The 11,241-nt window shown below is 45.2% G+C and overlaps 6 protein-coding genes across 6 annotated transcripts; 4 read left to right on the top strand and 2 right to left on the bottom strand.

Annotated features, from left to right (window-relative positions):
* Positions 1-72: 72 nt before the first annotated feature.
* Positions 73-468, top strand: VTP01DRAFT_275 (uncharacterized protein; the record flags this gene model as incomplete). The annotated part of the gene is made up of 3 exons (XM_069381245.1): positions 73-119; positions 181-375; positions 444-468. The coding sequence occupies 3 exons, from the start codon at positions 73-75 to the stop codon at positions 466-468; spliced, it is 267 nt and encodes an 88-aa protein (XP_069244695.1).
* A 281-nt stretch (positions 469-749) lies between these two features.
* Positions 750-1,276, top strand: VTP01DRAFT_274 (uncharacterized protein; the record flags this gene model as incomplete). Its single annotated transcript, XM_069381234.1, has 3 exons — positions 750-889; positions 943-1,010; positions 1,095-1,276. 3 exons carry the CDS (start codon positions 750-752, stop codon positions 1,274-1,276), a joined length of 390 nt encoding a protein of 129 aa, XP_069244694.1.
* A 119-nt stretch (positions 1,277-1,395) lies between these two features.
* On the top strand, positions 1,396-2,857 carry VTP01DRAFT_273 (uncharacterized protein; the record flags this gene model as incomplete). Its single annotated transcript, XM_069381223.1, has 3 exons — positions 1,396-1,606; positions 1,676-2,431; positions 2,505-2,857. 3 exons carry the CDS (start codon positions 1,396-1,398, stop codon positions 2,855-2,857), a joined length of 1,320 nt encoding a protein of 439 aa, XP_069244693.1.
* Positions 2,858-3,005: 148 nt separating this feature from the next.
* VTP01DRAFT_272 (uncharacterized protein) lies at positions 3,006-3,750 on the bottom strand (the record flags this gene model as incomplete). Its single annotated transcript, XM_069381212.1, has 2 exons — positions 3,006-3,248; positions 3,313-3,750. 2 exons carry the CDS (start codon positions 3,748-3,750, stop codon positions 3,006-3,008), a joined length of 681 nt encoding a protein of 226 aa, XP_069244692.1.
* Positions 3,751-4,063: 313 nt separating this feature from the next.
* On the top strand, positions 4,064-5,817 carry VTP01DRAFT_271 (uncharacterized protein; the record flags this gene model as incomplete). Its single annotated transcript, XM_069381201.1, has 5 exons — positions 4,064-4,293; positions 4,427-4,586; positions 4,702-5,451; positions 5,518-5,534; positions 5,598-5,817. 5 exons carry the CDS (start codon positions 4,064-4,066, stop codon positions 5,815-5,817), a joined length of 1,377 nt encoding a protein of 458 aa, XP_069244691.1.
* A 177-nt stretch (positions 5,818-5,994) lies between these two features.
* VTP01DRAFT_270 (uncharacterized protein) lies at positions 5,995-9,847 on the bottom strand (the record flags this gene model as incomplete). The annotated part of the gene is made up of 8 exons (XM_069381190.1): positions 5,995-6,126; positions 6,193-6,258; positions 6,372-6,713; positions 6,768-7,668; positions 7,731-8,675; positions 8,762-9,030; positions 9,111-9,622; positions 9,688-9,847. 8 exons carry the CDS (start codon positions 9,845-9,847, stop codon positions 5,995-5,997), a joined length of 3,327 nt encoding a protein of 1,108 aa, XP_069244690.1.
* Positions 9,848-11,241: the final 1,394 nt, after the last annotated feature.

The raw sequence follows: 11,241 nt of genomic DNA, 5'->3' as shown, positions 1-11,241 counted from the left end.
ATGCTAAGATTCACGCCATGTTGCGCACACACACACATCAGAAACCTTCCATTCAAGATCACGACCGAAGAAATGTACGATTTGTTTGGCAAATACGGGCCCATACGTCAGATTCGAGTGTACGTATCTTGATAGCTACTGTGTATTTCATTGTTTGCAAACTGAAAACCTTGTGTATAGGGGCAACGCAGCCGATACGCGTGGCACAGCATTTGTAGTATATGAAGACATTTACGATGCCAAAAACGCCTGCGAGCACTTGCAAGGTTTCAACATTCTTGGAAGATATCTGATTGTCCTCTATTACCAGCAGAACAAGGTCACCAAGAAGATGAACTTGCAAAAGAAGGAGGAAGAATTGAGGGAATTGAAGCAGTACGTGTGTGCTAGACGACAGTTTGTTTACTTGTTGGCATAAACTAAATTGGTCATTGTTCATGCAGGCGATACGGTGTAGGAGACGACTAGGGGGGCTACAAAAATGCTCATCGAACCTCGCCTACTTGTACAATCAGGATAAAAACTACACAACGGCCATTACACATGCAAATATCAACCATACTCGACGCATCGTTCTTTTCTCCTTTCACCCTGCTTCTCCTTCTCAATGTCAAATAAACTATTTCCTCAATCATTGTTGTTAAATATATGGAACAATACATTGTTCAATGTATCGAGATGAGATGGGTTGTTATTCTGAATGCAATGCATCGAGGAATTTCTTCCTCTCCGCTCTTTCCCACAGCTGTATGTGGTGGATCTTGCTTGCGATTGCCCTGAATCTCGGGACAGGCCATTGTTATTTGAACGAACCCCATGCGCCCTTTGTCATAACATCGCCAACAGCCGGTCAAGTCATCCAGCGAGGAGAAACAGTTAATGTCACTTGGTACGTTGCAGGTAGCAGCAGTGCATGTACATGTATGCTGATCTAGTGCCAAGGTACTTGACACCGGATACCCGATACCCAATCTATGGTTATGCTGCGTCACGTACACCAAGAACCATAGGTGAGTATAACAGTTTGCATGTTTATTGATTGATTTAAAAAATACACTGTTACGTGTGTTTGCTTACGAGAAATTTCGGTCAAGCTGGTCTATTACATCCAGATGCAGATCGTGACGAGCGCTATCTGGCAACCATCGAATCCGACCTATTGTTAAGCGATCTGAAGTATGAATGGACCGTCGACGAGAAAATCGAGCCGGGACAATATCGAGTCGGCATAGGATTGTACTTTCATGAGACTTCACCTGTATTTGACATTGTCTAGCAACTGTTTGTTACCCGGCGAATTGCAAAGCTATAAAGCTAAAATTAGCTCTTTCTTTTCTTTTAATACCTTTTTCCTTCTCTCGCACGTGTGGACTGGTTTGCAACTTTTGTATCGTAATGAAGACTCATATCTTGACATTGACATCAGCCGCGTGTGCTCTTTTATACATTGCGAGCGTTGGTGGCACTCCTATCCACGTTCCAGCGAAACGCCACAAAATCTCGCTCACGAGATACGATGCCGCAAAGGCTGGATCGGCGGTCGGTAGCGGCGGCCAGTCGTTTGCGGTTGGCAAGCAAGGGCAGATCGGATATCAGAATGGCAGCGGCAAGTTGTTGCGCTGTTGACGAGATCAAGTCGGTGTTGCTAACAAATGATAATAATACGTATATTTAGGTTACTATGGGACCATCACAGTCGGCCAACCGCCACAGTATTTCAACGTCGTTTTCGATACCGGCAGCGCGGACTTGTGGGTTGTTTCTTCAAAGTGCACGACGACCGAGATATGTGCCGAGCATCGAATGTACGATACAACTCGGTCCAAGACATACCGTTTCTTGAGCCTCGATGCAGAAGAAAAGGCCGAGATAGAACCGCTGGTACCGGGCAACGGCGATAACGGTGAAGGCGAAGACGACGAAAGCGGTGACGATGAAGAAGATAACGATGACGAAGAAGAGGAAGAGGATGACGACGAAGGAGGCGGCGATGAAGCCAGGAAAAGCAACATTGATGTGTGGTACGGTACAGGACACATTACAGCAAACCTCGGCGTGGATACTGTCACGGTGGCAGGTCTTACGATCCCCAACCAGGTTTTGGCAGATGCAACGAGCCTATCTACTGACTTCGTTGCGAGCCCCTTTGACGGCATATTCGGTCTTGGCCTAGCCGGCCTGAGCTCATCACCGCCGTACATGCCGCCTTTCTATTCCATGGTCAACCATTCCCTCTTGGATGCACCCGTGTTTGCATTCTATACAACTGCAGACGCTGGCGAGATTGATTTTGGAGGCATCGATTCTAGCCGATACACAGGTGATCTCATGTATGCGCCAGCGATCGACGACAAGTACTGGATGGTGCAACTGGATTCATTTGACTTTGGCGGTCAACAATTCGGACCACGGCGAGCAATTGTGGATAGTGGCAAGTTTGGATAACAAAAAAAAAAAAGATATACCACTTGATCTAATCTCACGTTGATTGATGCGATTATCAGGCACGACCTTGATCATCACAACTCCAGATGACGCTGCAGCTATCCATCACGCGATCCCAGGTGCACTGAACAATGGAGACTCAACGTGGTCTGTTCCGTGCCGCCACGTGGATAACTTGCCACCCCTGGTACTCGATGTGAACGGCAATTCGCTCAGCATTCCACCTCAACAGTACATTCTTTTGCCAGTGAATGACCAGTCTTCCATGTGTCTGTCAGGCATCTCGGGGCAGTTGCTAGGTCAAGAAAACACGTGGATTCTCGGCGATGTGTTTATGAAGCAATTTTACACGGCAAGTAGAAAACTGGATGAAAATGGAATAATTGGGTCTGTTGACAAGGATGACATTTAGGTGTTTGACATGGGCAACAATCAAATCGGCTTCGGTCTTGCAACATGATGATGATGGATAATGATTAAAGAAAAAGAAGATAATGCTGTTGTTTTCGTGGTAGCCATGCTCTCTTTCTCTCTCTTTTTCTTGCGATTGCTGCCCGCTGCTATTCTTCCTTTGGTTCTTCTAGTTCTGCAGCTATTTTCTCATAGATTGCTTCTAGTTTGCTTGTCTTTGTGTCGGGTATAAATTTGATTGAAAATGCCTTGTGTAGTCCTGCGTATGACCGAATGAGTGTTTCGAGTTTAGATGCATTGTGTTGCACAGAGCGGTGGACCGATGCTTCGTCTACATCTCCTCGTGGTTCATAGTATATCCGGCATTTCCGCAATGATCGGGATACCTTGATCTAAAAAGATGAATGTGAGAAAAACTATTCATAAAATTGCAAGTGACCAGGCAAACAAACTTACAGAGTGAATGGCAAGACACGATGGACTGACACGCAATGGTAGTTTCTCGACGGTATACATGGTTGCTATACCACGTTGTATCCGCTGCGCAACTCTTTGCTGGATTTCTGTAGGCGTTGGGTCGTATTCGTTCAGCTTTGCAGGCTTCAATGGTTTCTGTTGCAAAGTACTGTTTTCCTCGGTAGCTTTGCTGCTGTTTTTCCGCTGTTTCGTTTTGAAGTACTGAAAGTATCGACCTGGGATCATGTACTCGTCAAATAGTTGCTGCTCAAGAGCAATGACTTGAGGATCGGCATTGTTTCTGCTGCCTCTATTTGAATCGCTTTTGCTGCACAGGGTCTGACAAGACCCAAATGATCGTCGCCAGTTGGTTTGGAATGTCAGCGCAGTGGTCGGCTTGCAGCGTGCAATCCTGGTGACATGAATGGTTCTCTGCATTTGTCGAGAAAATAAAAAAAAAAAAGATTAAGGTCTGTGTGTGTAACTTTTGCAATGCCGAGTGCCGATTGGTGCGCCAGTGTAGAAAACGAAAGCAATGTTGATTTTGGCGTCACACGTGGAGAATGGGATCACATCTTTTTTGGTCCCCCCCCCCCAAATCTGCTTACTTGTCTCTTTTTCTTTTTGTGTGCGTGCAGGAGAGGACCATCTTTTGCTGCCATCTGCAAAAAAAGGGCAAGAAAAAAGCTTCTCTCTTTCCATTCTTTCTCCCTTTCTTCCTTCCATCTCTCTCCAACCTCCCCACTCTGTCATGTTACACAAGCCAACGCGCCTGACATTGTCCTTATCATTCATCACTGCTGTGCTGGTGGCCAACATGGCTGGCCCGCAATACGTGTATCCAGCATTCGGCACATCCTTGACAACTCGTTTTAAATGGACAGCGCTCGAAAACAGCCTCGTGAGCACTGCCAGTTTCATTGGAGTTTCATTCTCGGGCCCATTGAATGCATGGATGGTCGAGCGACTGGGTATCCGCGGGTAAGGAGTCCTGTACTCTATCTGTGACGCTTTGATTATGCATTCTGAAAAAAACCTTCCGGCCTCGTATGTATATTCGTACTCCTTGCCTCGCCTTTCCTTGGCCTTTGCCCTTCCACCCCTTGCTATCCAGGACTTTGCGTGTATCCGCACTCTTGGCATTTTTCGGCCCATTCCTGCTGGCGCAGACTTACAATGGCGTGCTTCCGAGCCACTTTTGGCTGTGTGCGCTGTATCTAGTTGCTGTCGGCGTCTCTGGCGCGGCTGCTTATCTGTGTGCTCTGGACTCTCAGGTAAATGACAAAAGTCACGCGCGGCATTGAACAAAGTTGAGGTTGCGTGCTCATGTTTGCTGATGCTAAAACCTTTCATGGTCGATTATTTTATTTTCTTGCGTCGTTGCACTAGGCGCATAATTTTAAAGCTCACCGCGGCATGAGTATGGGCGTGACGAGCGCTGGACTGGGCCTCTGCGGCGTAGTGTTTTCTCAGATCAACGACCATTTGTTTGCAAAGACAGATGATCCCGACGATAACGATACCTATGGTTTGCTCATGTTTATGGCATTTTCCATGTCTGGAGCGATGATCCTCGGTTCCATGATTTTGGGTCCGCTTGTGCCGCATGATGTGCCGCCTATCAAGCATTCCTCTGATAATCAGCCCTCCGCGGACGAGTCGACACCGCTTATCGACCGAGCATCCATGGTACAAGAAACTGAGGATGACGACGATGAGCCATCCAAGCCGTTCCTTTCGCAGCCTGTCGGTTTTGCGCTCTTTGTGACATTGTTTATGGTACTTGGAATGGGCTATGTTTATTTGGCCAACATTGGACAGATTCTGCTTGCGCTGCCTCCGTCTGCCACGGCCGGCCCGCAGCATTTGCGCAACATTCATGTCTCCGTGTTCAGCACGGCAAACTGTGCCGCGCGTGCGGCATTTGGTACATTGAGTGACGTGCTCAAATCACGATGGGGTATCCATCGCATCTGGATGTTTTTTGCATCTACTGCTGGACTCCTGTGCTCGCTCGTGTACCTGGTGTCTGCGGTATCAACGCCAGAGTCGTTGTTACCATGCACTGTCATGGTCGCTGTAGTGTATGGAACAGTGTTCGGCGTAGCACCGGCGGCTACCACTGAGTTTGGAACCAAGGTAATGTCAATTATAGTTATTATTGCTGTTGCCGAATATGCTCATCAATGGGGGTTCCTGATCTAGGTGTTTGCTCGCAATTGGTATGCCAAGCAATTCTGTATGAGAAAAGTTTACCCGCCACTAACATCGTGAACGTTGTTTAGGGGCTGGCTCTTGTATGCACCGGCATTCGGAAGTCAGATCTTTAATGTGCTATTTGGATATGTATATGATCAGCAAGCTCAGCGTCAGGGCGTGCATTTCTGCAGGGGCATGATTTGTGTGCGTGATACGTTCCTGGTCGGCATTGTATGTACCCTGCTGACGCTGGTCGTCCTCTCATGGGCAATTGTGAAGAAACGTCTTTACCAGTCCATTGTATAATTCTATATCTCCGGTTTCCATATATCCTTCCTTGCATGTATACTAGCTTTTTCTAGATACCATTACCTCTTCGGCTTGCTGCTAGTTTCAAAGATATCGATTATTAAAACGCAATGTTTGCTAGCTTTTCAAGTTACAAAGACTTTAATGCTGTAAGGTGTCAATTGCAAAAGCTATTTACAAGGACTGTGCCTTTTGCGCAAATTGTTTACATATGTGTACAAATTTAGCCCCATACTTATTATACTTGTCATCGTCGATTTCTGTTACTCTTATAAAATCAGCAATGTTAGCAGGCAAATTTTCGGCCTGGATCAACAGGTTGAAATTAGCATGATGGCTCTCGATGATATCGAAATTGATTTCTTTACATACCGCTCGCTTTAACTGGGTATCTGTGAAGATCGTTTCTGGCTTTTTGATCTTGTATCTATGCAAAGTCTATTTGCAACAATGCTTCGGTAAGCATCAGAGAACCTACAATCAAGAAGGACAAAGGAAAAAAAAAAAAAAAAAAAAAAAAAAAAAAGAAAAGGGGCAAGAAGGATGCTCACATTATTTCTTTCTTCTCGCAATGCCTCGTAGCAATCGCGTTTCAGTGATGCGAGCTTGTTATCTTCGATAGTCGAGCTTGCTAAAGGCGATGGTTGCCATAAAAGCGCACTCGCCCTAGTGAACGTTGGACGATGGAATTCTGTAGATGCCGTAGACTGCTTTTGAACAGGGATTGGATCCGCAAAATAATCATCATCGCCGTCATTGTAGCTGGGAGGCGTGATAGCATTGCGTCTATTGTTGCCGTTTACTATCCTTGAATCTGAAGCAGATGCGCCAACCAGAAACTTGAGTTTGATTGGAAGCAGATTTCTTTTAAGAAGCGTTGCTTTTGGACCCAACTTTCCGAGATATTAGACCGCAAATATGGAACATAAAATGTACAAATCACTTGCCTTTACGTGGGCTTGGGTGAAGCCCATACTGTTCATTGCGGTCTTTTCATAAAGTACATTCTCAAAGATCAAATGTTTGGATAAACGATCTAAATCGTCGCGACTACCCTTGCCTTTCCCGTGACCTTGAAGTTGCTGATGCCCGCGTTCCAGAATTCGTTTTGCATTGGACCCAGCAAAGACACTGACAACGTGAGACAAGGAAACATCTTCGTCTTGGATTTCTTGCACCAGGTCGACAAAATCCTTGGCGATGGCAGTCATATCACGCTCTTCAAAGATCTTGTTTGCGTTTTCCTGACAGTTATCACATGTTCCTCGACACTCTTTTGCGTCAAAATCTTCACTGAAATATGCCAAAATTTGCTGACGCCGGCAATCGATCCTGTTTTCGCAGAAACGGATGATTTTGTTCAGATTGTCGTAACGTCGATTTTTGGCATCCTCGCCAGCATTCGTCGTCGTGTCAATAAGGTAACGCTGCGTCATTGTATCTCGATAAGAGTAGTACAGGATGCATTCCGATGGCAAGCCATCCCGGCCAGCTCGCCCTGTTTCTTGGTAGTAACCTTCCACAGAAGATGGGATTGAATGATGAATAACGAAGCGGACGTCGGCCTTGTTAATACCCATTCCAAACGCAATCGTCGCTGCTAGCACTTTGATCTTTCCACTCTGCCAGTTCTGCTGGACACGGGTACGCTCTGCTGGTTTCAGACCGGCATGGAAAAAGCTTACGTTGAGGCCATAATTCTTTTCAAGCTCATCACTGAGCGTTTCGCAAGCTTGCCTGGTAGAGCAGTATATGATGCCGCATTCGTCGGGATATTGAGACTTTATGTAATTGCTTACATCTTCGCAGAACTGTCTTAGAGTGGATGGCTTCTTTTTGACTTTGTAGCTAGTTATTGCCAACATAAATGAGTATACAGGTTAAATAATTTCGTACTTGAGATCGCTCACGTTAGATTTGGTCTGTTAAAGCTCATGGTGAGCGTTTTGCAGCCTTCAATGTGAAGATTGTGCAAAACATCCTTTCGGACTAGGTTGTTTGCAGTCGCTGTCAGGGCCATGATAGGCACATTTTTGAAATCTTCTTTGAGTCCTCCAAGCAACTTGTAATCCGGACGAAAGTCGTGACCCCATTGTGATACACAGTGTGCTTCATCGATGACGAAGCGCGCCAGGTAGCCCTGCCTGTGTACGACTTTGAGTACATCCTGGAATCTTTTCGATTTTTGCACCATTTCTGGAGTGATATAGAGCAGAAGGATCTTTGGCGGAACCGATGTAATGTCGCTCCAGACTTGCTTGCGGTCATTCAGACTCATCTCACTTGTAATGAAACCGGCTGAAATTCCCCTTTCATTTCGAAGTTGGTGAACTTGATCAATGATCAGAGATAGCAAGGGCGAAATGACAATTGTGACACCTTTCCGGCTTTGATTTTGTATCACGGCTGGTAATTGGTAACACAAGCTCTTGCCTCCACCTGTCGGCATTAAAACAAATACGTCCTCGCCGCTGAGAGTTGCATTGATGGCTTCCAGCTGATTAGTGCGAAAACTGGATAGCTTGAATATTTGGACAAGCGCCTTCTTTACATCTCGCGACCATGGATATTTTACAGTGGTATCCTCATTAGCTCGAGTTGTCCGACTGACTTGAACCAGTCGATCCTGCTGGTGCGATGACGATGACGATTGCGCAATTGACACTGGTGGGGGCGTTGGTGACATGTACCTTGCTGGTGACGCTGTCGATACTGAGTATCCAGTGACTGAATTGGAAACTTGTAGTTGTATATCAATGCCATCATCGTCGTCTAGGACGTAAGTGACCCTATTTTCGGATTCTAGTTTGCGGATCTGCTTTTCCACTTGTTTAATTTCACAGACGATTTTTTGCCTAGGAAAGAAAAACAAATATGAGAATGTCGAGCGTAAGAAAACGGAAATATTTCTGGAAGAAGATCAGAGAAAAAGGATAATTACCGCTTCTTAATGGCCTCGTTCCTTTCCTGAAGCTGAACATTTTCCGATTCTGTTCTCATCATGTCACTAATGATCCTCACGATTTCAAATTCTTCCATACGTAGGTCCTTCAACCGTTCATGCAAAGATTCAAGTGATGAAGCCTTGTCAACTTCTGTAGGGTGATTTCCCGAATTGACTGCTGCGGACGTTGTACGATCAATTGTACTGGAGTTATTTGAAGTTGTTGAATCATTCGCTGCAGTAAAATAATAACCAGTGCCGTGAGACTAGTCGACAAAAACACGTAGAAGTCAAGTCTGTATGAGCAATCATCGGTATACTGACTATTGATTAACCATTAAGTTACCATCGTTGAAAAGCTCAGGACGTGATCAGTCGGACTGTAAAGAGGATTTGATTGCATTGGTGCGCTGCCTTGAGATTTGTAACTGGTTTCGGCTGCATCCAGCAACTGTGCAAAATCGTCGTCTGCAAAGCTTCCAAATCCATCATCGTAGTTTTGAGACGAATTGTCGATATACATGCCGCTAAAATTTGCATCGTACAAGTCGTCGTTGAAAATTGCAAAGTCGGGTTCCGCTGTAGTCGCCGTTAGAGTGGATGTATCGGCGTTTCTCCTTGAAAATGGTGTGGGAGACGATAGTAGAGGAGAGCCTGGTCGAGCATTGTTTGTAGTATTCTTGCTGATAACGGCATTGTTGCAGTGGTCGTTAGTTCTTGTGCTAGTAGCAGCATTCGATGCACGCTTGTTGAGTTTCAGGGTAGGAGTGCGTTTTGGAGCCTGATCCGTCAAATCAATGACAGGCTGCGACTCTGTCACTATTTCGGTAAATGTACGTTTTCGCACTGGCATGTTTGCTGTAAATAATAGAGGGATCTTTTCAGCCTAGCAAAAATAGCAGAGAATATGTTTAGCATTCTACCTGTCAATCCCGGAGTGGGCCTTTCTGATACTGGGCAAAATTCGGGTGCCTGGATTTGATCAATCGGGTGCAGGGCGTATACTTTGCTGTGTAAAATAATGACATGAGGCCGTAGTTTGTGATCGTAAAAGGCTGTGTGGGGTGGAAGATTTGTCTTCATGGAGGAGACTCGTTGAAGAAGGAGCGAACATCGCGCGTGAGCAACGCGCAAGTCCAGATAAGGAAATTGCCTTTTTCCCCGCATAAAGTACAAATAAGAACAAGCATATTCTTCCTCGAAGCGAAGCGAGAGAAAAAATACGCTCGTGCGAGATTGAAGGAAAATAAAGATTCTATAACAGCTCTCCGCATGATGAGGTATTGTTTAACGTATATATACTTGTATTAATGAGAACAGTATCAGACTGTCTAGAAGGTGATGATATCTAATGTTTCGGTATTCCATCTCTAGTAGTTCGCTGACTGGGACGAATATACATTCGCCTTTTCTCTACACCATTATGCTGTAATTTATTGCCCCAGAGGGCTCGAATACCGGGCCACTAGGGCCCGGCCCATGTTTCTAAGTGAGCGAATACAATACAGTATACAAGAATTGGACGAAACGTACAGGGCCCAGGGGAAGGCCGAGAGGTTGGCCGAGGAATTCTAGAGATATCAATTAATATCTTAGATCGTTCGGGATTCATTTTCAATAATTACTTACGCGCCGATGTAAACCTCTAAAAAAAGCCAGAAAAAGAACAATCATTCTTTTTCGGACAACTATCTACTGGTTTTGAAGTTCACTATCACCTTCATTGACAGTATTAGAGACAGGCTTGAAAAATACTTTACAATGATGCTTCCTGTTCCTCTATTGATTATTTCCTAATAATTAGTGTTGATTTACCATGCTTAGCACGGTGATAATCGTACCAAGGTGCATAGAAGTACCCGATTGTCCCGCCGATATCAAGTCAATGGAAGGTAATTCGATGCCAAAAAAGAAAAGCATAATGCAAAGACGATGTCAGTGCATTTAACAAAGAAACAGAAAAGACATGTCTATCTCAATCACGCTGTGTAGACTGCTATTTCTACTACCTTTTTTCCGTCTCAACTTTTGAGTAATGGAATCAAAGGTTTACATGCCTTCGGTAGAAGGAACAACGTCTATTCACGACATGCCTCGATGAACGAACTTCTTCGATCGTTCATTCTTGTCGATTTTTGCTGTCTCTTTCTCGGTTTGCTGCAGCAAATAGTCGCCGAACCTTATTTTCTGAGCGATTTGCAGGGAACTGGACGTAATGATCACAGTCTTTTGCTAATGAGTTGCTGAGACAGCTGGGACAGAAGAGGAGATACCCTCCCTATACTTTGCAGTAGCCTCCCACCCCCTCTCGGCAAGCTTTCCCGATAGTGACCAGAGACTAACAGGAGCTACTGCACTCTTTCAATTAGTCTACACTTGTGCCAAATGAAACTTATGCTGCCTGTGAAATCTTTGGCATATTTGCTGCCAAGCAAAACGGTGGATTCATTTCATCAAAGCGGCTAGACCCTGCGCTT

The sequence above is a fragment of the Rhizomucor pusillus genome, assembly GCF_041956525.1.
Source record: "Rhizomucor pusillus strain CBS 183.67 unplaced genomic scaffold VTP01scaffold_1, whole genome shotgun sequence".
Lineage (NCBI taxonomy): Eukaryota > Fungi > Mucoromycota > Mucoromycetes > Mucorales > Lichtheimiaceae > Rhizomucor > Rhizomucor pusillus.
The sequence above is the reverse complement of the archived record's forward strand: the minus strand, read 5'-3'. Positions and strand labels throughout refer to the sequence as shown.